Source organism: Grus americana, chromosome Z (assembly GCF_028858705.1).
Source record: "Grus americana isolate bGruAme1 chromosome Z, bGruAme1.mat, whole genome shotgun sequence".
In the NCBI taxonomy this organism is placed as follows: Eukaryota; Metazoa; Chordata; class Aves; order Gruiformes; family Gruidae; genus Grus; species Grus americana.
In genome coordinates this window covers 63882967-63909470 of record NC_072891.1, presented here as the reverse complement: position 1 = coordinate 63909470, position 26504 = coordinate 63882967, and the positions used below count along the sequence as shown (strand labels likewise).

The window sequence follows — 26504 nt, the reverse complement described above, 5'->3', positions numbered from 1 at the left end:
CTACCATGTAACATCATGCTCTGTTTATAGATAACTGAGGATGTCATTACTGTGTATCCTGTCTTCAGTGTCTTGGGGAAGGGGATTAGAAAAGCTTGACCGAACGTTCCCCAGGAATTTACTGAAATGGCTGCAGTATGACTGAGCAAGAAGATTTTAATGGAGCAGTGAAACTCACCAACGGTCTTTTTCTTTCTGTTTTTATTCAAAACCACATAGAATCATTGAGAAGCAATGAAATACCATTTACTCTATGCCAGCACAAACAACTCCTCCATGTTAGGCAAAGAAAACACCATCTGTCATCTTTTCTCTTCAAGTTATAGGATAAAGAACTGACTAAAACATTTCAAGGCACAATTTCAACAGGAACTTTACCATTGCCTATGAGTAATGATGTAATGAGAAGATGTCTGAGAGTAAAAAAAAAAAAAAAAAAAAAAATTAAGCAGCACAGAGAATAATTTAAGGAACAAAGCCTCTCAAGCAACCAATGTCACAGAGCAAATATCTCTGTTCCTGGAGATGGTCTCTGAGCAGCTCCTGGCTGAATAGATTTGGTCAACAAGGAAATCCTAGTCTCTCTAAATCAGCAATCAAAAGCCTACCAAGATCTAGTACTCACAAATTGACGTTCACATTGGCCTGGTTTCACCTAAGGTTCAAATGTTACGACAATTGGAACAAGTGGCAAGGCATGTGATGTATTTATCTAGCAGATACAATCTTCAAATAAAACCTGGATACGTTTTCCAAAAGATACAAGCATTAGTCCATGCAGAAGTACTGGCATATTTTACATTGGTCAGACTGAAAGAACACAGGAGAACTGCAAAAGGTTAAGACAGAAGCAAAAAATGCAGTCAAAAAGTGTACAATTACTTCTGCAAAAGTAATAATTACATGAAGGTTCTTCAGTGAAGATTCCTAAGTAAGGACTCTTCAGCCTGGAAAAAAGAGACAAAGGAATGAGGTATATGACAGAGGTCAATAAAAGCTGAGTGCACAGACCGAGTGAATGGGGACTGACTGTTCACTGTGTGCTCCAGCACAAGAGCTAGGGAGGGCACCAGATAAGACTAACAGAAGGCAGATGCAAAACAAACAAAAGGAGGTGGTTTTCCACACAGCATATGGCAAAGTTTTGGATAGTAATGTTTTACATGGGTTTGAAAAGTGAGTAGGCAAGTTAATAGAAGAAAAATACATGACTAGTCATTAATTTAATCGAAGTCCTATCTATCTTCAAACAAACAAAGGGTGGGGGAGTGTATGTGAGAAAATTCATACATGATTATCTTCTTATACGTTTCTACAGACAGCTGCTTTTGATCCCTGCAAGAGACATTCTTATATTCTTTGCAGCATATCATGAAATTCTGAAAATCATTATGAGTGGCTTTAATCTTATTATAAATGTTTTATAAAAGTAGAGTATACTGTTTCAGCTCATTAAGGTACACTGTGCCATAAATGGCACATTTTCCTTGAGGTATGAATTATCTAATTTTTTCTCTTTCCTAAACATAATAGGAATTTGAGCAGAGGAGGTGAAATAACATTCTATATTTGCTGTCTCTTGCTCTCATCTCTTAGGCCATCTAAAAAAGGGTGCAAATATTGTTCATAAGCTTGTGTTCCTATGCTTGTGACTAGATTCAAGCAAAAGATCTATACAGATATTGCATATTTTTTTCATGACTTCCAATCTTGAGCTGAAATTGGTCCCTCAAATATTCTGGATCTTGTTCCTCAGTAACTCCTACTTCCTGGAAAAAAACACCGAACCACAGAAATTTGGAAGTATTGTAGATCAGTTACTTAGTAATGCAATGTCTCTTCCATTAAGTAGCAGCAGAAAAAAACCAACCAACCAAACAAAAAACCCCCAACAACAAAACCCAAACCCACAACGAACCCAAAAACAAAGGAAAAAAAACAGCACAAGTGGCAGAAAGAAAACAAGGATGAAAGAAATAATTGAAAAAACGGGTAATGGCAGTAGAGAAAAAAAAAGTATTAAAAATCCACAAAACCTCCTATTTCCCCTTAATATAAATGGATAAAATCTCATCTATGGGCCTGTGTGAAGTGTGACTTTCCATATTAACTGGCTACATAATGTGCTATAGTGAGCTCAATTAGCTGGGTGCCTTTAAATTCTAAATGTCTTTCCATTTCTCTGGAATTAAACTGCCATCTGTCATGTTGCCAGCCACTTTCTGTGGGAATCAAGTGTTTCAAAACTTCTCTACTTGGAGATGGCTTGAGTTGTGTTTAACCGACACAAAACTTCAAAGCTGATTAAAAACTCAACAGCTAAGACTCAAAGAAAAGTACCACAGGTCACAAGACCTGCTATGATGGCAGGAATTAATAAATCCAAGAGCTTCCATTCCATACCTTAGAAAATCATTTAAGAGCCATAGCAAGCTTGACCCGTATATGCAATTGCAATACAGTAGAATTAAGCATATCACTCATGAAGGAGAGTTTGTAGGATAGAGATTACTACAGTGGAAGTGTTTATAAATGCCCTTCACTTTTGGGTACTGCATAGAGGCTAGCTGCGCCCCATGATGATAACCAGTCCATCGTGTGAACATGGTAACTGTGTGCATGGATGAAGGTGCCAGTTACACTATTTGAGCAGGTTATTTTTCAGCAAGGAAATCTACGCATTGCTATGGCAAGAATAAATTATACTGGTATACTTACAGTACGACATTATTTTTGAAGAGTATGTAGGTCCACAGCAACAAATACACTCTCAAATTAGGTCAGTATTTCACATATCTTTTATCAAGCATGTATTAACAAGGCTTGCACCAGTTACAGTCTACTCTTCATATATGCAGCTGTAAAACTCAGTGAAAGATTAAACTGTAGTCAAAAAGAATGAAAGCAAGCCATCAGGATTTTTCACTGTTCAAAAAACTACTTTCATAGAAATGGATGTTAGGACATTAGAAAATGGACAGGAGAATCCTTTGAGAACTTACTTTTATTTCAGAGAGTAATAGAAATGTCATAATGCTTCTAGACTTTTTCCAGGTAGTTGAGGCCAGTACCTGTGTTAAGTATTCCAGCCCCATTAAAAACCAAAACACCTCTTGATCCCCAAATCAACCCTGTACAGTTTACTTGAATTTTTCTCTTCACACAATACCTCACCACTAGTATAAATTGCTATATGCTAGCAACCTAATAAAAACCCCACAGAAACAAACACAAAAATCTATGAACACCTACAAAAATGCAGCTTTGGTTGGAATGGCTCTTACTGGTGATGTGTTTAGGATGTAGTTTCATCTTGCACTTTGCAATTTGTTTGTTTCTTCAACCATTCAACTGCTAGCAGTGGCCATGCCACTTTCAGTCTACTTGATGGATCTGTGAGCATGAGTTATAGGTTTATTCATAAGCAAAACTTTTAATTAGATGTGATTTGCAGGTTTGATCAATATTAGGGGGAGCTATTGGATGTGATTACTTACAAAAGCAGGAGACTAGTATTAAATGATATTTCTGGCTGTTCCTATGAGGTCTAATTAATCGACCACTGACACTGTCACAGCAACTGGACCACCCTGGGGAAAGACTGAAAGGGTTGCATGGAGGTTGTCTCAGGGTTTCTTGGCAATGTATTTCCAGACTCACTTCAGGATGAAGTGTCCCTGTGCACTAATGAATCCTACGTCTCCATTTCATGTTACACCTGAGGGCATTTTCCCCTTCTATGAGAGAGAGTATGGTGTATATCTGTGCAGTGCACAGAAGCATTGTATCTGCTAGTCATGGCAATTAACAAAGCAGAGCAGGCTTTGTCAGGGGAAAACCATGCCAGATTTGACAGCCTGAGACTGGCAAGGCTGCCACAGCTGCATGTCCTCAGGTCCAGCCCACAGCAAGGATAAGCATACATTCCCAGCAAGCACACGCACAGAGAACACACACACGCACCACATGCCACACAGGTGGCATGACACTGGCAGACACACAAAGTACTCACATCCACACAGCACGAACAGCCTCATTCTGCTCCCCTCTCTGGCTGAGCAGTGAGAACATGGACCCCTCCAGCAGCTGGACTCAGACGCTCACTCTGCCCAGCAGCTGCCCCTGGATCCCAGTCTCCCCAGTTGCTGGATGTAGAAATCTCCAAGGTCACAGCTCTACTCCAGCTGCTGGTACAGACCATCTCAGACACACATACACATGCACCGAGCTGTCTGGGACTCCCTTAGTCAACCCCCCCCTCCACCCTGTGGTCTCTTCCTTGCACAGACAGACCACCCATCTTTCCCCTAGGAGTACCCAGACCCTGCCTCTCCGAACTGAGGTAATGCAACCAAAGCTGTCCTGTATATCTGGAGAAGCAGTACGAAGCTAAGTCAGAGCTACCATGAGAGCTACCTGCCCTTTTCCCATCCCTGACACGTCTGTTTTATTCAGCTGCCAAAACACGTAGCAGGAGCAAAAAAAGATCTGTCATGCGGTGAAAGTATGGGGAGAAGGGAAGAGGAGAAAGGGAGGGAGAAGGAACTGGAAGCTATCTCAAATCTAGGAGATGCAGAGTGAAGATGTGTGGAAGTCAAAAAAGAAAAAGAGAGTTCAAAGTTAATACCATACTTTGATAAAATAAAGAAAAAAGGATGTAAAATCTGACAACAGTATGCTAGTGAGAGATTCCAGAATTCAAAACCGTATTTTTAGAAAACAGAACATTAATTCAGTCACACTTCAGCACAGAGTTTTGGCATGTTCATGATTAATTTTAACTTACAAGTTTACAAAAGTCAAAATTGCCCAGGTACAGATACATACATACGCATTGTAAAGGTTTTCTAAGATGCAGTGACAAATTATACGTTTTAACAAGAAATATTTTTGGTCTTGATTCCTAGGAAAAATGTTTTCTTTCATTGTTTGTTTTAGATTACTGAACTTTGCTGCTATTCACATGAACTAAAAACACAAAAACTATGACTATTCCATCTACTTAGCAGTCACTTCATAGCTATTATCACTGACAATTTAAAACACAGTTATTACTTTAAACTATTTAACACCATCTAAAAGCAGTGCCACATACTATTGAGCACATAAAATGCCCAGTATTATCCCAAATATAAAAGACAGAATATCTGAGGAAAGAAAATATACGTAAGTATGGAGCACATCAATACTTTTAAGATGCACGTACAGGAAGTTGTGTAGACAAGTTTTTAAATTCTCTGCTATATAAAGATGAAGCTACTAAAGTATGTGTTATTGGGCCACTGGACCAAAAGCAAGATTGACTTTTAAAATAGAATATATGTATATATATTCATGTCACATTTATAGTATACTCAGAGTCGGTGGATCCATCTACTTCTTCCTGCAAGAAGAATTAAATGAGAAGGAAACTAAAGCAAACTGCTTCTCCTTAGACTATCTATGCAATATTTTTCTGCCACAGAAATATAGCAGATGGATTAACTATGGGAAACTTGCATTAATACACAGTTCATTTCCCTGACCTCTTAGGAAAAGAAGACACCATGTTGGCATTCCAAAGCATCTTTCATTTTAAAAAATTGTGCTGTGAAGAATACTGCTCTCTTGAAAAAGTTTCAGCATCTTATTTCCAGAGCACTGCATAACAGCTTGTGTCACAGCATTCTTCAAATGTGTTAAAACTCCTTGAACTCTGAGTAGAGCCTTATTGGAGCTCTTCCTTGCTGTACACACAGGCAATTGATGTGACTGAAGCCACTTGAGGTTATGTCATTATTGTACAGTACACAGACTCTCTCTGACCTGTACCATGCAACCTTTGTTACTGCCTGACAGAATTACATCCTTTTATCAGCTGAACTATACTCCCCAAATCATCAAATGACCTCCTACTTCTAGTTGATTACACATGTCGTTTCCTTGAGCTCTAACCTTGTTTTGCCTCTGTGGGAACCTGGTAATTTGCACAGACTTTCCTCACAAATTTTCTCCCACAACGTAGCAGAATGCCTAGCCAATGAGTGAGCGTTGGGGATTTTTTTTCTGCCCCATTGAAGTGATCTTTCAGGATCCCATCCTAGGGCAAAGGTGCTCTTCCTCCTGGAAATTAATCCTTTCCTAAAAGTATTCTCCTAATAATCTTTTTCTCATCTGAGGCTGCCTCAAGGAGTCTCCTCATGTTTAAAAAACAAAAATAATTGGCTCTAATAAGTTTCAGGCTATGTTCTGAATTTCCTTGCCCTTGCTGTTTTTCCTCATGTATCAAACCCTGAGGTATGTTTTAATAATAATCATCTAGAAAACAAGACATGCCTCTGTGGTGGAGAAGAAGAACTGTTTATTTAGCATATATCACAAGATTGCACCAAAGCTAGGAAAACAACAGGTCATAGGGCTGAAGGAGGTTTTTAAGATAATCAGGTTCAACCTCCTGCCATTAGCACATCTGAAAAATAGTTTAGGTTTCTTGCCTCTGCCTGGAAGCCTGAAGCAGAACTATGTTGCTCTGTTCGTTTACTTACCTAATACTCCCAATATTACTTACGTAATTTATAACCAGGATGAAGATAAAATCTATGATGTCAAGTCTGTTTTGGATTGGCTGAGAAAATTGAGGCATTTATTATGTCCATATCATTAGCTGATTAAGACAGAATGTGTGTTAAAACAATTACATCATGTTCAATTCATTAGGCAAAAAGGTTTACTTATTTTCAACTGCTAATGCCATTTTCTCAAAGGAAATAGCTCAGACATCCAAGATAAATGTATCTTACTTAACTGAAAAGTTGCCAAGCATGCTTCAAGATCTCAAACCTGTAAGTTCTTACCCTGGAAGTACTCTAAGTAGTTTCCATTGCCTAACAAAGATAAGGTGGCTATTTTTCTAAGAAAAAATAATATGTAGGGAGTGATCTTGCTTAAAGAAAAAAATTGGCAGACAGAAATAAAGGACTGTGTGCCATACTGTTCTACCGTCACACAGACAAATCATGACTAAAAAACTCCAGGGAAAAAGAATCCAGGTACAATTCCATTTCTGGGAAGCAAATCTAAGAGCTAAGTATTTCAGAGCGTATACTGTAGAAAGCATATACCGAAAGAAATTACTAAAACCATATACAGAAAGAAATTACTAAAACCAAGCATTTTGGTCTAGCCTGGAAATCGTAAGGGTCAAAAGAACTCCTGTTTTTCTTGACAGTAACTGTGACTGTGGTGCAAAAAATATTTTTGATTACAAAGGCAGTCCTGTACATAAACACAGTAAAAATGGTAAAAGTGTCTGCAAATTCAGCGTATTCAAATTGGCTTGCAAAAGAATACAAGCATTGTAGAAGCAAATGTAGCAGGAACAGGGCTTCTAGTTCTGCTAATGCCAGGACTTTACCAAAGCAGAACAGAGTGTGGCCACAGGGTTTTTCAGGACATATTTATGGGAAAATAACACAAAAACTTACAGTGCTGTCAAGGGGTATGCCAAATTAAATAATTAAAAGACAAACCCAAAGAGAAAGTGGATCTGATATTTACTCCTTACTGAAAGCGAATCTGATATTTACTCAGTACTGGTTCTCTTTTTTGCCTGACCCACAGTTTCCTTAGACCTGCAGCAGCTGAAGTGGTAGGCAGCTTGAGAGGGCAGAGAGTGAGCATGGCAGAACTCTGCTACTGGTATAACACCACTGAGAGGACTGCTAGGAGTAAATGCATCTTCAGCTCTGGCACCATGTGGCTGCAGCAACTGGCTCCCTTAAACCTGGTCTCTGTCTTTGAGTGGAGGGAGAAAAAAGGAAACAGGGTAGAGACTAAGATTTTAAGAGTATAACTGCAGAAATCACAACACGTCATGTTCCCACAATAATCCAAAAGCTGGAAATCTATGGATAGTTGGCAAGAAGCTTTCAGTGCAGCACATTTCTAGAAGAAAACATTAGACTCCTAAACAAAGAATGCTCATTATTGCTCTAAGTTCTCCCAGACAAAGTCTAACATCATGGCATCTTAATATGTAGTACAGAGTCTTTGCTTTGGTCCAACATCTGCCTTTCAAACAACTGTAATCTCAGCTTTCTATTTTTGTTTCCTTATTGTTGTGGTAAAAGATTTGCTTTTCTAAATCTGTATCTTTTCTGGCTGTGACCTGAGCAATGTCTTTCTTTTCAAGGAACACTTGCATTAGTCCTGATGGATTTTACAATTAACACAAAGAAGATTCTTCTGTTATTCTTTAACAGGCTTCTATCTACACCAAATTAGGAATTCCTTAGCATGTCCAAGATAATGAGTTAGAACAGGCAGATATCCAGCAATTATGCTTTGATGATATGACTCCCACACATCACTACAAGCATGGACAATTCACATAAAAGACAATGAAGTGACTGCTTTAGATGAAGAGGCTGATTTAGAGTAGCTGCCTGAGTCTGGAAGAAATCAAAATGGCTTTAGGTACAACTGTTGACGTACCATGAAACAACGCTTCAGTAGGAGAAAATGTGGGATCAATAGTTCTCATAAACAAGTGTGTTGTATGTAAAAAACCATGAGTTAACAATATAGTGAAGATTTTTTTTTTTCCCAGCCATACTTTTCTCCTTTTATTACCAGGGCAACTAAGTATGCACAGAGTGACCATGATTATTTAACTGGGCTGCAAAGCCACAAAATACCATTCATTTCCTGTGTGCGATAAAGTTCTTCTGTATGCTGCCTCACCATCCATGATCTGTGCTTTTGATCCTTGGCCAAGACATTGCTATTGCACCTGCAGAATGGTGCACTTCTTGACTGGCTCAGTAAAGAAGTCTCTTTGCCATTGGCACATCACCGAGGCTGCCTGTCCTAGAAATAAAAGGTGTCCCTGTTAGAACACAACCAGTTGGGAAAGCAGCAGTAAATGAGATTAGGGACAGAAAGAAGAGGCAATTAAGTTCCCAAGCAGATAAAAATAAACAAAGCTCTTGAGTGTGTCATTGAAGCCTAGCCAAAATATGTTCAACAACTTTTTGGAGAAAAGAAACACTACTTATAAAGACTTTTTTGGTGAGAGTCTTTCTGGTTCACAAAGACAAGATGACTGAGGGGGGGCAGTGAGTAGGGCTGGGGAAATATTTTTATCAGATGAAGAAAGCTCTCTGGCACTTTAGAACATGCACAAATTTGAAGACCCACTACCACAGTAAGATGGGGGGACAACACAGATGACTATATCAAAGAAACCAGATAAAGCGAGAGAGGTTAAAACCATGTGTGTTATTGGATATGGGTCTTTTACTCAGCTTGCTAAACCTGGGAGAATGCTTGAGACCCCCTGAACATTATTAGCCACTGTGCCACACAATGTCTTCTCTGGGTTACAGTCATCACTGTGGGGCATTTAAGAGGGTTTGTGGGACAAGACTATCCAAGCAATTGGGAACTGACAGTAAGACGCCATTACACCACTATTACTGATACTATTGCAATGAACTGTTACTGTTACCCTATTGCTCCTTACACCATGCTAATGATGCAATTATGACCATTGCTTTTGAAAGAGGAGATGGATGGGATGTTTTAAAAACCAGTCTACTAAGATTATATTGAAGGGACTAGCCAAGAGAGGAGCAAAATTAATTCATTTGAAATTCTCTTGCAGAAAATCTTATAGCAGTTTCTTAATATCAGATGACACAGGCAGATAAAGAACACTTTTACCTTTTATTCTTCAAATCAAGATGCCTTCTGAACCAAGTCAGTGTTCGAATCTCCTAACTGGTTTTGCAGTCAACTTTGAGACTAACGTGAAAGGTAGATTTTTTTGCAAGGGCAGAGTTAGAGGGTATACTAATAAAATACATACACCGAGTATTCATCATCATTCAGGAAAATCATGGTTCTTCTCCCAGATACAAAGAGACTTTATTCTGCGTTTCATCTGCCTATACATCATATTCCAGCAGGATCCAGAGAGGAAATAATCAGGGCTAGCTTTTTTACCTTCTGTCTTTAGCAAACGAATAGACAGTATTTGTCCTGACCCACACACAGCAGATAAGAGAAAGATAGAGTTCTACCGTTTAGCACAAGATACAGTTACATCACGTTAATTAAAGGAATATCTAGCAGATTTCAAAACTTTATGAGGCTTTAGCGACACTTTAATAAGGAAAGTGAGCCCCCTTCTCTATCATATTTGGTTTTAGACAACACTTTCAAGTCCAGCTCCTGTAGCAAAAAATATTTATTTTGCTTTCCTGCCATCTTGTGGCTTAACCGCAAAATGCACTTAAAAAAAGCGGTACAGTTGCTGGTTTGTGAAGAAAGTGCTTTTTAAATAGTATTTGGCCTAAGCTGTGCTCCAGACCACCACCCCTTCTCCCTAAACAGCACCGATCTTCAGTCCAACGAGTTTCTCTGACAACTTGATTCCACAGAAATAAATTGTTTCAACTAGCCCAGGTCTCACCACAGAGGCGATGGGCCATTTTGTCTTCCAGAGACTGTTCCCTTGATCCAGGTCTGGCTAAGGCAGTGACTGTCTTACTGCATTCACAGTTCTTATTTAAATATACTAGTTTGAAAGTGATTATGTGAGAAGTGAACTGAATTCTAGTCTGGCTCACTCATTAGCAGAGACAAATTGCTGTACCAGTGAAACATGCAAGATTTCTAGCTACACTTCTCACCATCTGGAAAGTTGCATCTGGGAATATGTATGAATGCTAAGAATCCAGTCTTAGCCTCTCAGGTTTATTTTGCATTTACAGGGCATGGTCAAGGCAGCTGATTTAATACAGCTGATTTAATACTGCTCATACTTAGGCAAACAAACATGAAATCCCAATGTCATTACTGCAGTTATATGTGGGCCAACCAGCACAAAATAAATAAAGACTTGCTTTCCATCACCCTCTGATGGAAAAGCAGCACATTGTACACTTATCCAAACCCAGCAAAGAAGTTAAAGAACTGATTGAACAATATTAGAGGTTTTCTACAGGGGTATTTTTAACAATATTGCAAGAATCACTAGCTAGCTGACTATTTAGAATGACTCCACTAACTGAACTTCCCAACAGCAAAAAAAAGTTCCGTGTTTTTTCATACCTGTGACATATTTCTATGAAAAAAACATCTTGCCTATGCTGAATTAGAAAGAGCCTCCTACCACAGGTGCATAGTCAGTCGGATTTAGTGGTTCATGTGACAGTCAGTGGGTGAAAAATACTTGTGTATATTTTTAGCATGAAATAAACTCTTAAGATTCAAGACTTCACTGGCTGATGTTCCAAGAGAGTCAGACTTCTCCAGCAGTTTCCCTGACAGTTGAAATGTTATGCTAGTCTGACTGGAACCACCAGGAGTGGTGAAGGGCAAAACACTTCTGCTGGTCTATTATATAGTGAGAAATTTTCTGGGCCACATCATTTCAGATGAGTTGGTAGAAAGTTTCAAGAAAAAAGATGTTTTAGTTAAATATCAGGCCTGCTGTGCCACTTTCAGAATGCTCTGTCCAGGACATTTCAAGACCACGGATTTCCAAAGTTTGACTTTCAACTGTTCTAGTTACAGCTGAGTTACAAACCCAGATACTTGTATTTTATTCCCCTGACAAGGAACATGAATAGGGCAGTTAGAAAGGTGAAACAAAAATCTTAGGAGTCAACTGCAGTTGAAAAGTAAGAGCAGGATTTCTTACAAGATCCTCATAAAGAAGCTGTTGAAGTACCAGCTGGATGAGCAGGCAGTGAAGTGGATTGAAAAATGGCTGAGGGTGTTGATCAGTGGCACAAAGTCTGGTTGGAGCAGTGTGCCCTAGGGGTCAACACTGGGTCCAACCCTGTTTAACATCTTCATTAATGATCTGGATGATGAGGCAGAGTGCACCCGCAGCAACTTTCCTGATGACACCAAACTGGCAGGAGGGGCTGATACACCAGAGGGTGGTGCTGCCATCCAGAGGGACCTGGACAGGCTGGAGACACGGGCTGACAGGAACCTCAGGCAGTTCAACAAGGGGAAGTGCAAAGTCCTGCCCCTGGGGAGGAACAGCCCCAGGCACCAGCACAGGCTGGGGGCCGCCCAGCTGCAAAGCAGCGTGGCAGAAAGGGACCTGGGGGTCCTGGTGGACACCAAGGGCTAAACATGCAGCAGCAACAGGTACTTGCAGCAACAAAGGCCAATGGTATCCCGGGCTGCATTAAACAAAGTACTGCCAACAGGTCAGGGGAGGTGATCCTTTCCCCCTACTCAGCACTGATGACACTCCTCCTGGAGTACTGCATCCAGTGCTGGGCTTCCCAGTACAAGAAAGACATGGATATACTGGAGAGAGTCCAGCAAAGGCCACCAAGATGATGAAGGGACTGGAGCATGTCCCACATGAGGAAAGGCAGAGAGAGCTGGGACTGTTCAGCCCGAACAAGAGAAGGATCTGAGGGGGATCCCATCAATGTATACAAATCCCTGCAGGGAGGGTGCAAAGAGGACGTAGCCAGGCTCTGTTCAGTGGTGCCCAGAGACAGGACCAGAGGCAACAGGCACAGACTGAAACACAGGAGGTTCCCTCTCAGCGTCAGGAAACAATTTTTCCCTGTGAGGGTGACGGAGCACTGGCACAGGTTGCTCAGAGAGGTAGTGGGGGCTCCATCCTCGGAGATATGCAAAAGCCATCTGGACATGGTCCTGGACATCTGGCTTCAGGTGACCCTGCTTGAGCAGGGGGCTGGATGACATCAGAGGTCCCTGCCAACCTCAACCATTCAGTCATTCTGTGATTCTATGTGCCTGTAGTGAAGAATAGTTTTAAAGGGTTATAAAGCCCATGTGCTTTATGCAAGACATAATGCTTGGGTCTAGAAAGTCTGAATCTTACCATGAAACTTGGTGCCTGTGCAAAGGCAACAAACCTGCAGAACTCTGACATATGTGGAGTTTTTTCTACCACTCACAGTTAAAAGCAGTGTATCTTAAAAAAAAAAAAAAATCCCAACAACCTCTTGAACTGTATTCACAGTTTTAAGTACCTTCCACTGCTTGAAATTAATGAGTTGTCTTGCATCAGTAGGCAGGTTCAAGTAGGTTCGCTCTATGTCCTGGTAACGCTGAGCACAATAACCAGCTCAGGAGAACTGAGCAGTCAGGAGACAGTAGTGGAAAACACAAAGTTCATGACCAAATTGAGCACTGGTCTAGGAACAGATCACTTGATTAATCAACCAATCATCAGCACTCTTCAATATCCTACATAAATGAGTAATCTGAAAAAAACCCCAAAATTCATTACATCTCAGATACCTCAGAATTGTGCTACAGGACACATACTGGCACAGACATTGCAGCCACTTTTTTGTAATTGCACAGGTACTAAAAAGGCTCAGAATAAGTATGTTGGACTATCTTGATAATTACTCTGCACTGATACACTGTAGTCTATTCACGAGAAAATAGTTAAAAAAAACAGCAAGAAAATGCTGCTTTTTCCTTGAATGTGTTAAGCAATACTGTTATTTAGTTATATTTTCCTTCTCAAAAAGTTGTATAATGGGTCTTGCCAACACATCAGTCAAAGGGAATGCAGATGCCCAAAAGAATAAAGGATGCCAGGCCCCATTATATCCAGAGTTCTGCATGGGAATTCTCTGATGCCTCTAATTGCACAAGTCTTAGTCAACACTTGTATGAAGCAGAAAGATCCTAATGAAGCAGAAAACTAGGAAAAAAGACCCCAGCTTTTCATCTTGTCTGTAGCTATTGATCGGCTGTTAAAAAGCAGTCAGAAAACAGGAAGCCTGGTAACACTGATTTTGGACTGGTCTTTCTTCTTTCCAAAACTCAGATTTGTTTTTGAAGAGGTATTAATTTAAAGGGAGATATTGTGTCTCCATACAATCAAGCCAGCTCAAAAGGCAAGGAGAAGCCTTGGCAGGACAAAATGTAGTGTAAAGTGCTATTAGACAGAACAGGCTTTCTCAATAACTTTTTCAGAGTTCTCTGTCTGACACAAGTTAAAATTATATTTAAGTTTAAGATTATTAAATACATTAGTAAGGGTGGCCTGTTTGCTTTCTATCTGGAAAGGGTACTAATGAGTTTGGAGACATTCAAATCTAAGAGAAATACATTGGTCAGAATAACTTTAAAGAGGCAACCATGTACCACTTGTTCTTGTTCTTGCAACAGCTGGAGTTCAGGTTTGATATAGTAAAATATTCTATACCCTTTGCTACAAAAGCACAATTTGGTAAACTGCACTCATTTTATTACCTCTTACACACTTGCAAGGCGCTAGGTTTAGATGTGTACAGTTCCTTGTATTTGAAAATCACCCAAAGTGTCCTCCTTACTATTTGTTATTCCACAGGGGAGTACCTTCAGAGATCAAATCCAGTTTTAGGCATGGGTTAACTAAAATTATATGCCAGTAGTTAGTCTTACACTCCTCCATACAATGGTATTTCCAGGATGAAATATCAGGCATTCCAAGACAACAGTACGTCTTCATGGAGGTGAATGCAGCAGTTTTCAGGATAAATTTTATCAAGTTACTCTCAAGTTGGGGGACAGAGGTATTTTGGGCTTTTAACAGTGTTCATGGATCCCACTCGTCCTGATAATCAAAATTGCCCTGTGCAAAGTGTTGTATGACAAGAGGAACAGATGTTCTTCTACAGCAATATTGCACACCTCAGGGGTGACATGGGTCTGGTGTAATTTGGGAGCAGTTCAGGAGTTACTGCTGCAAAGATGTGCCACAGAGTCAGGAGCAAGGACCAGCAAAGGTTCAGCTATGGCATGGTTAACAACATTTAACATTTGTCTCCCCATCACAGTTTCCTCACATAGGCACAAGTTTGAGCTGGTAGCACTATAGGTAAGTGAAGGAATATACCCAGGAAATGTATGTAGCAGCACTCGCACATCATTATCTCAGGTGCTTCACTGACACTTTGCATTGCACAGCTGGGAAGTTGAGAAGATACGGAAGTACCCATCTCATTGTGGTGAAGAACTAATTTATAAGCCCTGAAAGCACCCAGATGGCCCAAATTATAGAATTAATATTGAATATCAGAATATAGAGTATCCAGGGGCTTTACAGAAGACTTGCAGACCTCCCAGGCTTAAGAAACTTGCTGCATGAGCTGCCAGAGCAGCTTTCAAGAGACCAGGCAACCTTCCATTAAAATTCATCCAGCCCATGGAAATGTGACTCATTTCTACAAATACGGTTTTATTTGAAAATCATCATTTTCCAGTAAAAACTTGTCACTCCCTCCTTTATGGGGGAAAAGAAGTCTCCCTCTAAAAAAATTGAATGAGCTTACATTGGTGGTTCAATCTAAGTAACAGCCCATGGGGAAGGAAAGTCATACTCAAAGTCAGGAAAACATTGGACTTCGAGAAGTGCAACCGGCCAGGGAAGAATGGAGAAAGTATCTGGGGGCTTGTCAGATGTACACTTTTTCACTCACAGGACAGGAGTCTGAAGGAAGACCAGTGAAATACATTCCTATAATGTTGCTACACTTTCAGCTCAAAACTGTTCTTTTGATTGTGTATTGTAAAATTTCAAGGATTTCATGTAGGACATCTTCACTTTTTGTTTAGCATGTCCTTAAAAGCACGATCTTTGTTCAGAAACCCATTTTCATTTAAGGAAAAATGACCAAGAGCTGTAAATTGCAAGGGGAGCTAAGGGCAGTTCAGAAAGCCTGGTGTAAAGCCATGTATTGAGAACACAACCATGGTCAAGCCATTCATTTTCAGAGCCAGCATTAGCCCAAATGAACATGTTACCACACAAAGAAGATCTGTTGTCCCCACTCTTGCTAATCACCTATTTCTTGCCTGATTTCTTTTTCTGCCCTCCCAAGATTCTGGTCTTTTTGCATGGATATTGTCCACTGTGATACTTTTGGACTGAGTTAAGTGCAGGAAACAAGCAGTTACACATACTTTGAAGTTTGCTTCAGCTGTGGCCTGACCGCAGGTGCTGCCTTACTCCTGAGAAGAATCTGGTCAGCTTGCTGCTTTACAGAGTAAAGCAAAACTTCAATACTTCCTCAGAAGCCTGCTGAATCATGCTGCAAGCACTGCTGACCGAAAGCAGGGTATGTCAGGCATTCTCACTGCAACATGCCACTTGCTGTGCTCTGCACCGTCTTAAGCCCTTCATGGCTGGACGAACATTCTGATTTCAGTTTCAGATGCTGTGATAAAAGTCACAGCTAACAGCAACCCGGGAGCACTGACCCAGAGAAGACGCTCTTCACTGCTCCTGCCCACTCTATCTGCGCTTGCAGGACAGGCCTGAGCTGAACTGCGCATACACAGGACACTTCAACCGGAAACCTGCCACCCTGTGTAAACCTTTATAAAGTCACAGTAAAAAAGCCTTCACAAAGTGACAGTTAACAGGCCACACGTGAGAGGACGAGCCCTGCACCAGACCCATCCTGCTCCCAAGGAGCCACAGTGACGCTGTGGTGACGTGCTGTCACCGCAGTCGGTCGGGGCCAGCCCGGTGTTACCAGGACAGCAGCCGGGCCCACCAGGCGCGTCCCGCCGCCCCGCCGAGGCCAGGCCAGGCCGGGCCGAGCGGGTCGGGGTGAGGCGGGGCCGCGCAGCAGCCACCGCGCCCCATCGGGCCCGCCTCGATCAACCCTCGAGCTCGGGGCGGCTGCCCCGCCGGGCTTAACCCCGCCCCCTCCATCACTCCACTCCCCCCGCCCAATCAGGGCGCCCTCCTTCCGCCGCAGCAGCGAACGGGAGGGCGCCCTCCTTTCCCCAGCTCATGACGACACGCCGGTGACATGTCGAGAGTTCGCGTGATACGAGAAGGCGGCGAGCCCCATCCCTCGCACTCGGCGGATCGGGCCACCATTGGCTGAACCGGGAAGCCGGCTGCGCTCTCATTGGCTGTCGGCATCTGCCGTTGTGCTGCCGGGCCGGCCGGCAGTGCCACCAGCGGGGGGTGCGGAGGTGGCGGAGGGTCGCGGCCGCAGGTGAGCGCGGGGTCGGGGCAGGGACCGGGGCCGACAGCGGCAGCGGAGAGCTCGCGTCCGTCACGCGCTCCTAACGGCGGTGGAGCTCCGGGCGTGGCCTGCGCCGCCGCGCCGAGGGGTCCTGACAGCCGCCCGCTGTCACCCGCACCAAGCGGGGGGTGTAGGGAGGGGGCGGGGGGTGGTAGTTCTGCTTTCTGTGTTCAGAGCGCGTGGATTTAAGTGAGTCGGGCTGTGGTCGACGTCCCTAATGCGGCGTCTTGTTCTGATGCGTATGCCTATGTAACAGATGTCTTAACGCAGGAGGAAAGCAAATGGATCTCCTGCCAAATTCAGTACCCCTGGCTACAAAGCTGCGGAACACTCTGATTCAGTACCACAGCATCGGAGACAGCGAATGGCGGGTCGCGAAGAAAACTGTGAGTGGTCTGCGCGGCCTCATGCGTGCGGCCCGATTTGCTCTCTCGAGGCAGCTGCGGGTCACTCGGCGTGGGGGGCGCGGGGTGAAGAGCTTATTATGCCCTGCGTAACGAGTGTGAAACAGCTGGCAAATTCTTGCAGGACTTTCAGATGAGAGGCGCTGTGAAACCAGCCTTCTAGGGTAGCATGGCTTTAGGGGACTGAATGTGGTTTTCCTGTCTGCAGACGTACTCTGTCATTCCTTCTACCCATTTTCAGGGAAGTATCTCACAGAAGAATCCTACCTGTGTAGGACTGCAGGCTTTTCTTAAAGCAAAATTTGAAATGCTGTTAGCACTAGCAGTGTTGCAAGATGCTCACTTGTATTTTCTATCAAACCAACCACAGCCTGCAGGGCAGGTAGGCTCTGCTGGCCTCTAGAATCTGTTTTGTCTATAATGCTTGAACCCATCATGCTTCACCTTCCAAATGTCTTCCTCTTAAAAAGTGAGATCATTCTCAATTCTTTCTCTCATATTGCTTCATATTTCCATTGCCTTCAGAGCCCCCACATTATAAGAAGTTTCCTTCCATGACAGAGAATGCAGTTCTCTAATGTGTGAGCAGACATTGATGAGAGGGTCAAGTGTTCCAAATGTAACTTGGTATTTGCAGAATTAACAAATTTGCTGTCTTGAAAGGGAGGAACACAGCATCCAAGCCTTTCACTCCTGCAAAACACCTACACCACCTCTACTCTGCTAAATGCTAAGTCTTATACCTACACCATTGTTTTCCTTTAGGAAGTTACATGAATCTCACTGTTTCAGATCATGTTACTCCACAGATTTTATCCCAGTAAAATTTCAATTTGGACTTCCTTCCTTCCTTATGTTTTGGTACTGTACCATGAAAAAGAAATTCAGAGCTTTAGTCACCTGCCAGGGAGATGTATTTTGCCCCTAAATATCCTCAGCAGTTCTGGATGCAGTACTTATGCTACTGTTTTTTAGGACACTTGGTCCTTTGTCCTTACATAATCATGATTCCAAATAAAAAGGTGCTATATGGTACTCTCTTTAACACTGAAATTCAGAGATTTTGTGCAGAGTTTCCATTTTATAGTTAGATAAAAGTCAGAAGTTACTGTTTTCTTTATTTTCCCTGGCTAACTTTAAAATAAATAGGCTACTGCTTGCAAGACACTTCTAGTCAGGCATCTAGGAGAGAAAGATAACTTAAGCTTTCTTGTCTGCCAGTGTCAGCACCTCCTGCACACATCCGCTTGGTCATGTGTTACAGGAGTGCAAGCAGAAGTTGTGTGGTCTTCCTGTCTAAATAGTGTCCAGATAGTGGTTTCCAGTTGCCTTTTAATGGAAAGACTTTACCTAGTAATGTGGTTCCATTATTCTATGTGTCTTCCTAGTAAACTGGCTTGGCCTGCCAAGCCCTATTTCTGTGCAGGCTTGTAGCATTTGACACAGAGAGGCAACTGACTGATTTTTTGAAAGAATGGAACATTACAAGCCGAAGATGTCTGAAACATCTGTTTGTCCTCTTAAGAAAAGCATACAAAAGTTCCCAGGTCACTGAACTCTTCGGGGTGAACCATAGTTAATGGTAAAGTCTTTTGCTTTCCTTCAGAAAAATTGAGGCATTTTCTGGACATCTTAGAATTCTGTGTAAGTGCAGTTAATATCATATCTTCTGTTTTCTTTCAGAAAGATGCAACTGTGTGGCGTAAACCATCAGAGGAATTCAGTGGATACCTGTAAGTTTGCTTGCAGACCAGATATATTTTTAAGGTTCCACAGGTGTGTTTTGTAGAATTTAGTAATGAAGGCTGTGCATTCTATAGCCTTCAACTACACAGATTCTCCACAGAAGAAGCTAGGTGGATCATCTAGGGTGCCTGTACCATTTCTTTTTAGTATTATACTTTCATGCTTTAGTGTTGCATGGTGTCTAGAACAAAGAAGAATTAAAACTGCGTGACACACCACAAAACTCCCATTGCCAGAAGTGAGCCACAACATATGCCCAGACTTTATAGAAAGATGGTCTGCAAGCCAGAGAATCAAGCCCAGGTTCAGTAGGTCTGAAGTGTCAGTGCTTGGGCTGTCACAATGACTATTCAACTACAACAAAGTAAAATATCAAGCATGTAGTTGTGGGAAAGATGTGTGACATAAAGGCCCTTCCTGTGTGAGTTTCTGTCACTGGGTTCTCTCGGCATCTGTAGGTTTAGGTAGAGAAATAGTTACTAAAAAAAAGCGCTCTAAAGAAAGGAAAAGTCATGTAAAAAGGCAGTGTTTGAAAGCATCTCAAAGACTGCAGAATTTAAATCTTGTTAAATCTGCAAGAGCTGATGACGCCAGACACCAAGAGTCTGCTGACTGTACAGGGCACACTGGCATCAAGCACAGATGTAACTTGAACCACTGGCAAGAGGGCAGCGGCTGCTGTGTGCAGATGAAGGCTGCAGGGTTGTGTATACACCTGGTGTCGTAAAGGACACTTGGAAGAATTTTCCAGATGCCTACCTAGAAGCCATTGGCATGTTCATGGTGTCCTCCAGTTCTGAGTATACAGCTGAGATTGGCTCCACCCAGGTAACTGTGAGTGAATATGGGTGAACTGCACAAGTGAGCAGATGAATGTGTTGCTTGACTAGTTACCTACTGTTAATAAGAACAGCTTAATGAATAAGAAGTATTTTGAAAATAATGGTTCTGATGGATTCTTCCCCTTCAGGAGAAGGGGCAAATGGTAACTCAAGTAAAGAAAATCTCTGGTGTCTCTAAAAATATCTGATAACAAATGAATGTTCTGTAATGTCTTATTCCACATTATTTTATTTGGTACTCCAATACGCCATCAAAGCATAACATAGTTTCTCATTAGCTTGGTCCTACTACTGTAACTTCTACTGAAAAAAAATTTTCCCAATGCTCTCCTTTCTTTGTCCCTGGTGGACTCCTTTTTTCCCCCAGCAAGAGCAGCAAAATACCAAGTCGTTAGAGAAATAAACATGATGATTTTTATCTGAGGAAAGAGTTTGCTGTTTATAAAATAGCGATTGTGGCATAAAGACAAAGCTTGTCAGAATAATATTTATTGCAGAGGAGGATAGATGCACCCATAGGTCTTTTTCTGTACTGTCTTTTTGATACAATTGTCCACTGACCATAACTCCAGGTATCAATGTATTACAGTAAGTGTTGTTGTTGCAAATTAAAGGAATATTTATAAAGAATTTCTCACTTTTAAATTTAAACATATGTTTCTCTAGCTACAAAGCTCAAGGAGTGGTGGAAGACGTTACTAACAGAGTAGTGGATCATATTCGGCCTGGACCTTATAGACTAGACTGGGACAGCTTAATGACTACAATGGACATCATGGAAACATTTGAAGAGGTAAAGACTTGTTTAGAGCCTTAAGGGAAATGTGTATAGATGTATATCTGAATTTAACAGTACAGCAGAGCAGTTGTTCCAACAAACACATTTTTCTGCCTGTTCTCTGCATGCACATGGGATACTGTGCATACATGCTGTGGGTGACCTCAGATGAGGCTTTCTGGCTGCACAGGCCTATGCTGAAGCTTGAAGTTCAGCTTTCAATCAATGCTAAAAGTAAAGCAGTAAAACTGGGTTGGTCATGATTCTGTCGGACCTGGGAGCTCTCTAGCCTTTGATAAAATTCACATACAGAGAGTTACAGTGTAATATATTATATGCCAAAGCCTTTTTGTACAACTTGTTTTCTTCTGTTCTGCAACAAACAAAATCGTGGGTATTAATAATCCACACATAGAGAAGCTGCAACCTCGCCCTCCTCCTAAAAGGCCAACTTCACTGTATGGCAGGGCTTTGTGCTGGGAGCCAAAATATTTCATATTGTGGGGCAGGATTTGTTAAAGAAAGGTAGGTTTGAAGTTGATTACAGAAGAGCTGGTAGCCTTCCTTTGGTTACTGGGAGCAGTCAGTATGACTTCAAAATCCCGTGGACGTCTGGCTTAAACATGGATTGTCTTTTGCTCTGGTTGTTAAGGAAGATTTATATAGCAAGGTATTTTTCCTAATTATTCCACAGCCATTCAGACCTCACTGATGTTACTTGCACAGTGTAGTTGACAGAGGCTGCGACCTTTGTGGAAAGGCTAGCGGCCGACAAGCGTAAATTTTCCTGTATTCATTATACTAAGATATTTCTGGTTTTTACCCTCATTCTGTCACTCAACAAGAACTGCTGTGTGATGCGTTACACGACTGCTGGCCAGCTCTGGAACATCATAGCACCAAGGGAGTTTGTTGATTTCTCTTACACTACTAGCTATGAAGATGGGCTTCTGACATGTGGTAAGGCACCGCTGCTTAATTCTTATTTTGCCACAGCTACTTGGCTTAAGATTTGATTCAAATTAAGTTTAGTTCTACAGTAAGCATTCAAAGATGGTGTAAGATGGTCACTAACAAGTATTTCAAAGGTATTTAAACTTTTTACAGATTTAAAGGTGTATACAAGTTACTAATTTACCCATGAGCCACCCCTGTGTGCCAAATTTCATTTATGCCACCTGTGGGACAGGAGTGGTGGAGCCAAGTTGAGTGTGCTAACTTGGCCCTTACAGCAAACTGGGTGGAGTAACAACTTGGTAGTAAATAGAAGGAGTGTATTTTTAATGTTAGAATTTCTGCTTATCAAGTTCTGCTTGTCTGTTGTGGAGCTTGAATGAAAAGCAGACAACTTTCATGCATGAAAGTATCCAGAAACTTGAAGTGCATCTGTCACTTCTACTAAATTCCCCAAGCAGAAACACATACTTTTTAAATTTAGTATTTATTTATTTATTTTTCATCTGTCTCAAATTAATTTCCCTTTTTTTGTTTGTTTTCCTTGATAGGTATAAGCCTAGACTATGGAGAGGTGAGACCTAACTTCGTCCGTGGATTCAATCATCCCTGTGGTTGGTTCTGTGTCCCTCTCAAGGACTATCCTAGCCACAGTCTTTTGACAGGCTATATTCAGACTGAACTGCGAGGGATGCTACCACAATCTGCAGTAGACACTGCCATGTCTAGTACCCTGGCCAATTTCTACTCTGACCTCAAAAAGGCACTGAAAACATAGACAGTGACTTCAAAGCCCATGCGTCTCTTGCAATCAAATTATATTGTTTAGCTTAGCATAGGTTAGCTACTGAGTTAAGAGGTGAGTAACATTGTTCCTGAGTGATACCTGAACCTTTATGTAGAGGGATCCAAACAACTTTACCAAGTACTTTTTGATGTGATATTTAGCATACATTCCTAATTCACTGCGCAATATTCTGTTTCCTGCTCAACACTCTGCAGCTGTGTGAGGAATAGTCTGAATCTACAAACCTCTGGCTTCCTAGGTAGAAAACATAAGGGGTCTGTGTGGGCTTGAAAAACGCAGCATGAACTCAGCTCTCACCAATAGTATTGAGAGTGGAGTGCTCAGGATTTTGCAGGTGCAGGTTGCTGTACAGGCACAATCTCATTGAAGATGTAATTTTATAATATATATATTTTTATATTTACTTAAAATCTTTGATTTATGTAGTTTGTACAGGTGCATCTGTGATTTGTTTTAAAAATTTGATTTATTATAGGGATAGCTATGTTGTTAAATGATACTATTCGTAAGAAAGCTGTTCGCTCTTATTAGCAAAAATAAGTAGTCATTACTGGCATTTCTTCGATGTTGTAACTGTAATTTAATTAACTGTTATATATAACAGTCTCAGTGCATTGATAAAGAAATGCCCTTACAGCTGATCCAAAGCTCATTTAAGTCATCAAGTGTCTTTCCATAGTTTTTAGTGGGGTTTTAATCACACGGTTGTCAAAATATCTTCAGTGATACTCTGCACTTCTAAAGATTTTTGTACTTAAATTTGCATGTAATTGTGTGTGGGTTTTTTGTGTGTTTTCCTTAACTGAAAAACCTGGAATTACTAAAGCAACAGAAAGGACCACTAACTTGCTTCAGGTATAGGCAGTGGTGTAGCCACCACAGCACAGGCTGGTGGTACAGTGCACTGGAGTGTTCTGTGGTAATACTCCTAGACTGATCTTTGTAATAAATGAAATGAGCATCTTAAAACATGAGCAACTGAAGGGCAGAGCTCAAACTGCAGAGTTGCTTAGATCTGCTGGAGGGTGGAGGGTCAGATTTTTAAGGATATTGAGCCACCCAGTGATGCTGACAGGTACATAGCAGGAGATGTAATCAAAAGATTACTGTCTGTGCTATTAGGAACCTGAATTCTATTTAAAACCTGACATTAAGCTTTTAATGTTGGCATGCATTATTTGCTCAGGTGCGATTGTAATTATCCCTATGCTTTACCAGTGCTAGTAGAGTCAAGTTTAGCTGCATAGCAATTAGAGGAAGTACCTTGGAGCCCTAGTATTTTGGGGCCAGTTCTGTGCATACAATCCAGGGAGTGATAGCGGATCCTTAGGAAAAAAAATTCAGATGAAGATTGTTCCCCTGCAATATTTGCTTTTTGGACCCTGGCCACTGTAGCTGAACTCTGAACAGTGAGGACTTTTCTTTTTCATTACTCAAGTGGAGTGGTAGAAAAAACATAACACCAAATATAGAGAGGGCTCTCGCAATGTGCTTCATGTATTAAGGCATTTAATACTGTTTAAGACACTTAAAAGCAATGGCATGAAATGGCCTTTGGTGTCCTCATAGGCGGAAAATGTCAACTCCCTGTTCAGTTTTCTGTAGTCTGCAGTTCCCTTTAAACTCCTTGGCTACTCTTCCCGTCTTTTCTATCTTCCTTGTTTCCCCCACCGTGCTGGAAGTTTACAGGGTGATCTTGCCAAGGACACTAAGGAATCCGTGTCAGCAGACAGACTTTTTCCTAAACGCTAGGGTCCTGTAGGCAAGTACAAAAGCCCTAGCAGTACTGAGTACTGCTCTGTGGGATGAATGCTGACATGATTATAGAGGAAGCTGTGTGAAGTGTACCCTCTTTATTCCCAGTTATAAGGACTACGTGTATCGTGAATCTGCATATTCATGTCTTCTTTTTTTAAAACTGCTGGGACTGACTAATTGTGGGTTGTGATACAGATGTACATAGAGAAAAATATTCCATTGCTCTCTAAAAAGCACACTTAATATCTACACAGAGGCACTTCAGTGCTGGAGAAACAGGTCAAAAGGAGCACAAGGCACTTACAGGATGATGTTTGTACAACACTAGGCACTGCAAAAAGATTAAGAGGTCCCTGTTCCAAACACACGTTACAAGGGCTTTAACGCCCCTAGAATGTCTATCCCTATTTAGTGTTGAGTGAAATGGCTTTTCGTGCTTTCAAGTGAAATTAGGCTGATGAAGCACTGAGCAGTTGAATAAAGACTTGTGTTTAAATGGAAGAAAATTCCTACTGTATTTTAAGTATGATGATTTTTTTATAAAAATTTCTCCATGCAGGTTTCCTTTTTATCAACAGAGTGAGTTGTTTTCAGTAGCAGGCCTAGAGATAGTAAGATTTTGTGAATGAGAGTAAAGTTTCTGAAAGCAAAGTAGGTCTTCGATTTTGCATTATAGTAATTTATTCCTTAAACACTGATTAAACTGGCTTTGTGTGTTTCAACAGATGTAGTCTATTGCTTCTGCCAGTGAGTGAACATTCATGTGAATAACAGAGTAGAGACTACTGGAGACAGAGAATGGAGGCAGATTCTTTTTTTTTTTTTTTTTTTCCAATAAAAAAGCATAGTACAATTCTCCAGTTTTCAGATGAGGAGAAATCACAGAAGGTGCTAACAAATTTTAAAGATTTATTTTGGGGAATCTCAGACTTCTAAAAATGTGTCTGATTTAGGACAATATATGCTGATTATGCTGCTGAAGCAATACATCGCTGATACCCCTACAGTCATTATTGCAAGCAGCTCAGCTATAGAGTAATACAGAACTAGAAGAAAGATGTCCAGTTTCCTGGTGTGTTGTATTTATTTGAACCCAAAACTTACTTTCTTTTTATATAACTAAGGATTGAGAGGAGTGTTAGATCACGAGGCAGAGCTGTTCTTTAACCAGACTACATTCAGAACCAAGAAAGCCACAAAATCAAGTACTCATCTGATCAGAACCTTTCCCACTAGGGCATTGTTTTCCTCATAAGTTAGTGGACAATCTAGGTGAAGCCAGGACAGTACTAACAGTAAAGCGGCTGAAAGGACAAAGTGCAGGAGCCCATGTTTTGCTTGTTAGAAGGTAGTGAGAGACAAAGTAAATTACCTAGTACAGACTTCTGTCATCCTCACAGCACCAGAATTTCTGCCAATTTTTGAGGTTTACCAGTACTTTAAGAGTGTTTTAGTTAAGCTGGAATATAGTTATCTGAAAGCAACTTCTGAATAAGGTACCCAAGGATAGCAGAGACCAGTTTTTTCTAGGGAAATGACATATAAATAGAAACAACAAAATTATTTTTAAATTACTAGTATTTTTTTAAAAAACTTAATTTTTCAGGGGTTTAGGCAATATGAAAGTCAAGTCTTTGGCACTTTAACTACATGTTCTCTGTGGATGGGAAAGGTGGCTAAAGATAAGAAAATTTTCATGTTTGGCTTCTGTTCTTCATTTAAAATCTCCAGCATTGATCTTGCCTGTAGCTGTGCTCCTTATTTTACATATGCAGAAGATAGAGATGGGGCTAAGTTAAATTCAGGGGCAGTCCAAGGTACTCTACCACAGCCTGCTGGGGGGTGGACCAGTACTTCAGATAGGTAGTCTGGGAACAGCACAAGCCCTGATCTCAAATTTGATGAATTAATAAACATGAAAAGTGATAATTTTTAAGACGTGAAAAGAGTGTATAATTCTTCCAGTAGTCATAAATAACCAGAACTATTTTGATCATGTGAGCTGATGACTGAACCTAGGAGGTTCATTGCTGTAAAAGTAGCCATAGTTCTATTGAAACCAGTCAAGTTGTGCCTATGTTCAGAAAGTCAGTCTGTCTTAACAGTGGTTTTAATTGACTGTGTTCAGCACTTAAGAGAATTGTATTTATATTTTGTATGCAATTATGGAATAAACTAAAACATGGATTC

The 26504-nt window shown here is 41.1% G+C and overlaps 1 protein-coding gene across 4 annotated transcripts; it reads left to right on the top strand.

The window, feature by feature from the left end:
• Positions 1-16938: 16938 nt before the first annotated feature.
• Positions 16939-26504, top strand: STARD4 (StAR related lipid transfer domain containing 4). Of its 4 annotated transcripts, none has more exons than XM_054809937.1 (6): positions 16939-16994; positions 17281-17410; positions 19112-19161; positions 20683-20809; positions 21640-21754; positions 22300-26504. In XM_054809937.1, the coding sequence occupies exons 2-6, from the start codon at positions 17306-17308 to the stop codon at positions 22524-22526; spliced, it is 624 nt and encodes a 207-aa protein (XP_054665912.1). In that variant the 5' UTR covers positions 16939-16994; positions 17281-17305; the 3' UTR covers positions 22527-26504. The 4 variants fall into 4 exon arrangements, with proteins under 4 accessions (XP_054665912.1, XP_054665915.1, XP_054665911.1 ...); XM_054809940.1 differs by having other exon boundaries at positions 16945-16994; positions 17303-17410; XM_054809936.1 differs by having other exon boundaries at positions 16947-16994; positions 17295-17410.

Bases quoted from the DNA above. Each gene is read 5' to 3' on its own strand.
- STARD4 (XM_054809937.1), top strand. From the start codon at position 17,306: ATGGATCTCCTGCCAAATTCAGTACCCCTGGCTACAAAGCTGCGGAAC. The intron at 17,411-19,111 runs GTGAGTGGTCTG...GTTTTCTTTCAG, and splicing joins GGCGGGTCGCGAAGAAAACT to AAAGATGCAACTGTGTGGCG. The intron at 21,755-22,299 runs GTAAGGCACCGC...TTTCCTTGATAG, and splicing joins AGATGGGCTTCTGACATGTG to GTATAAGCCTAGACTATGGA.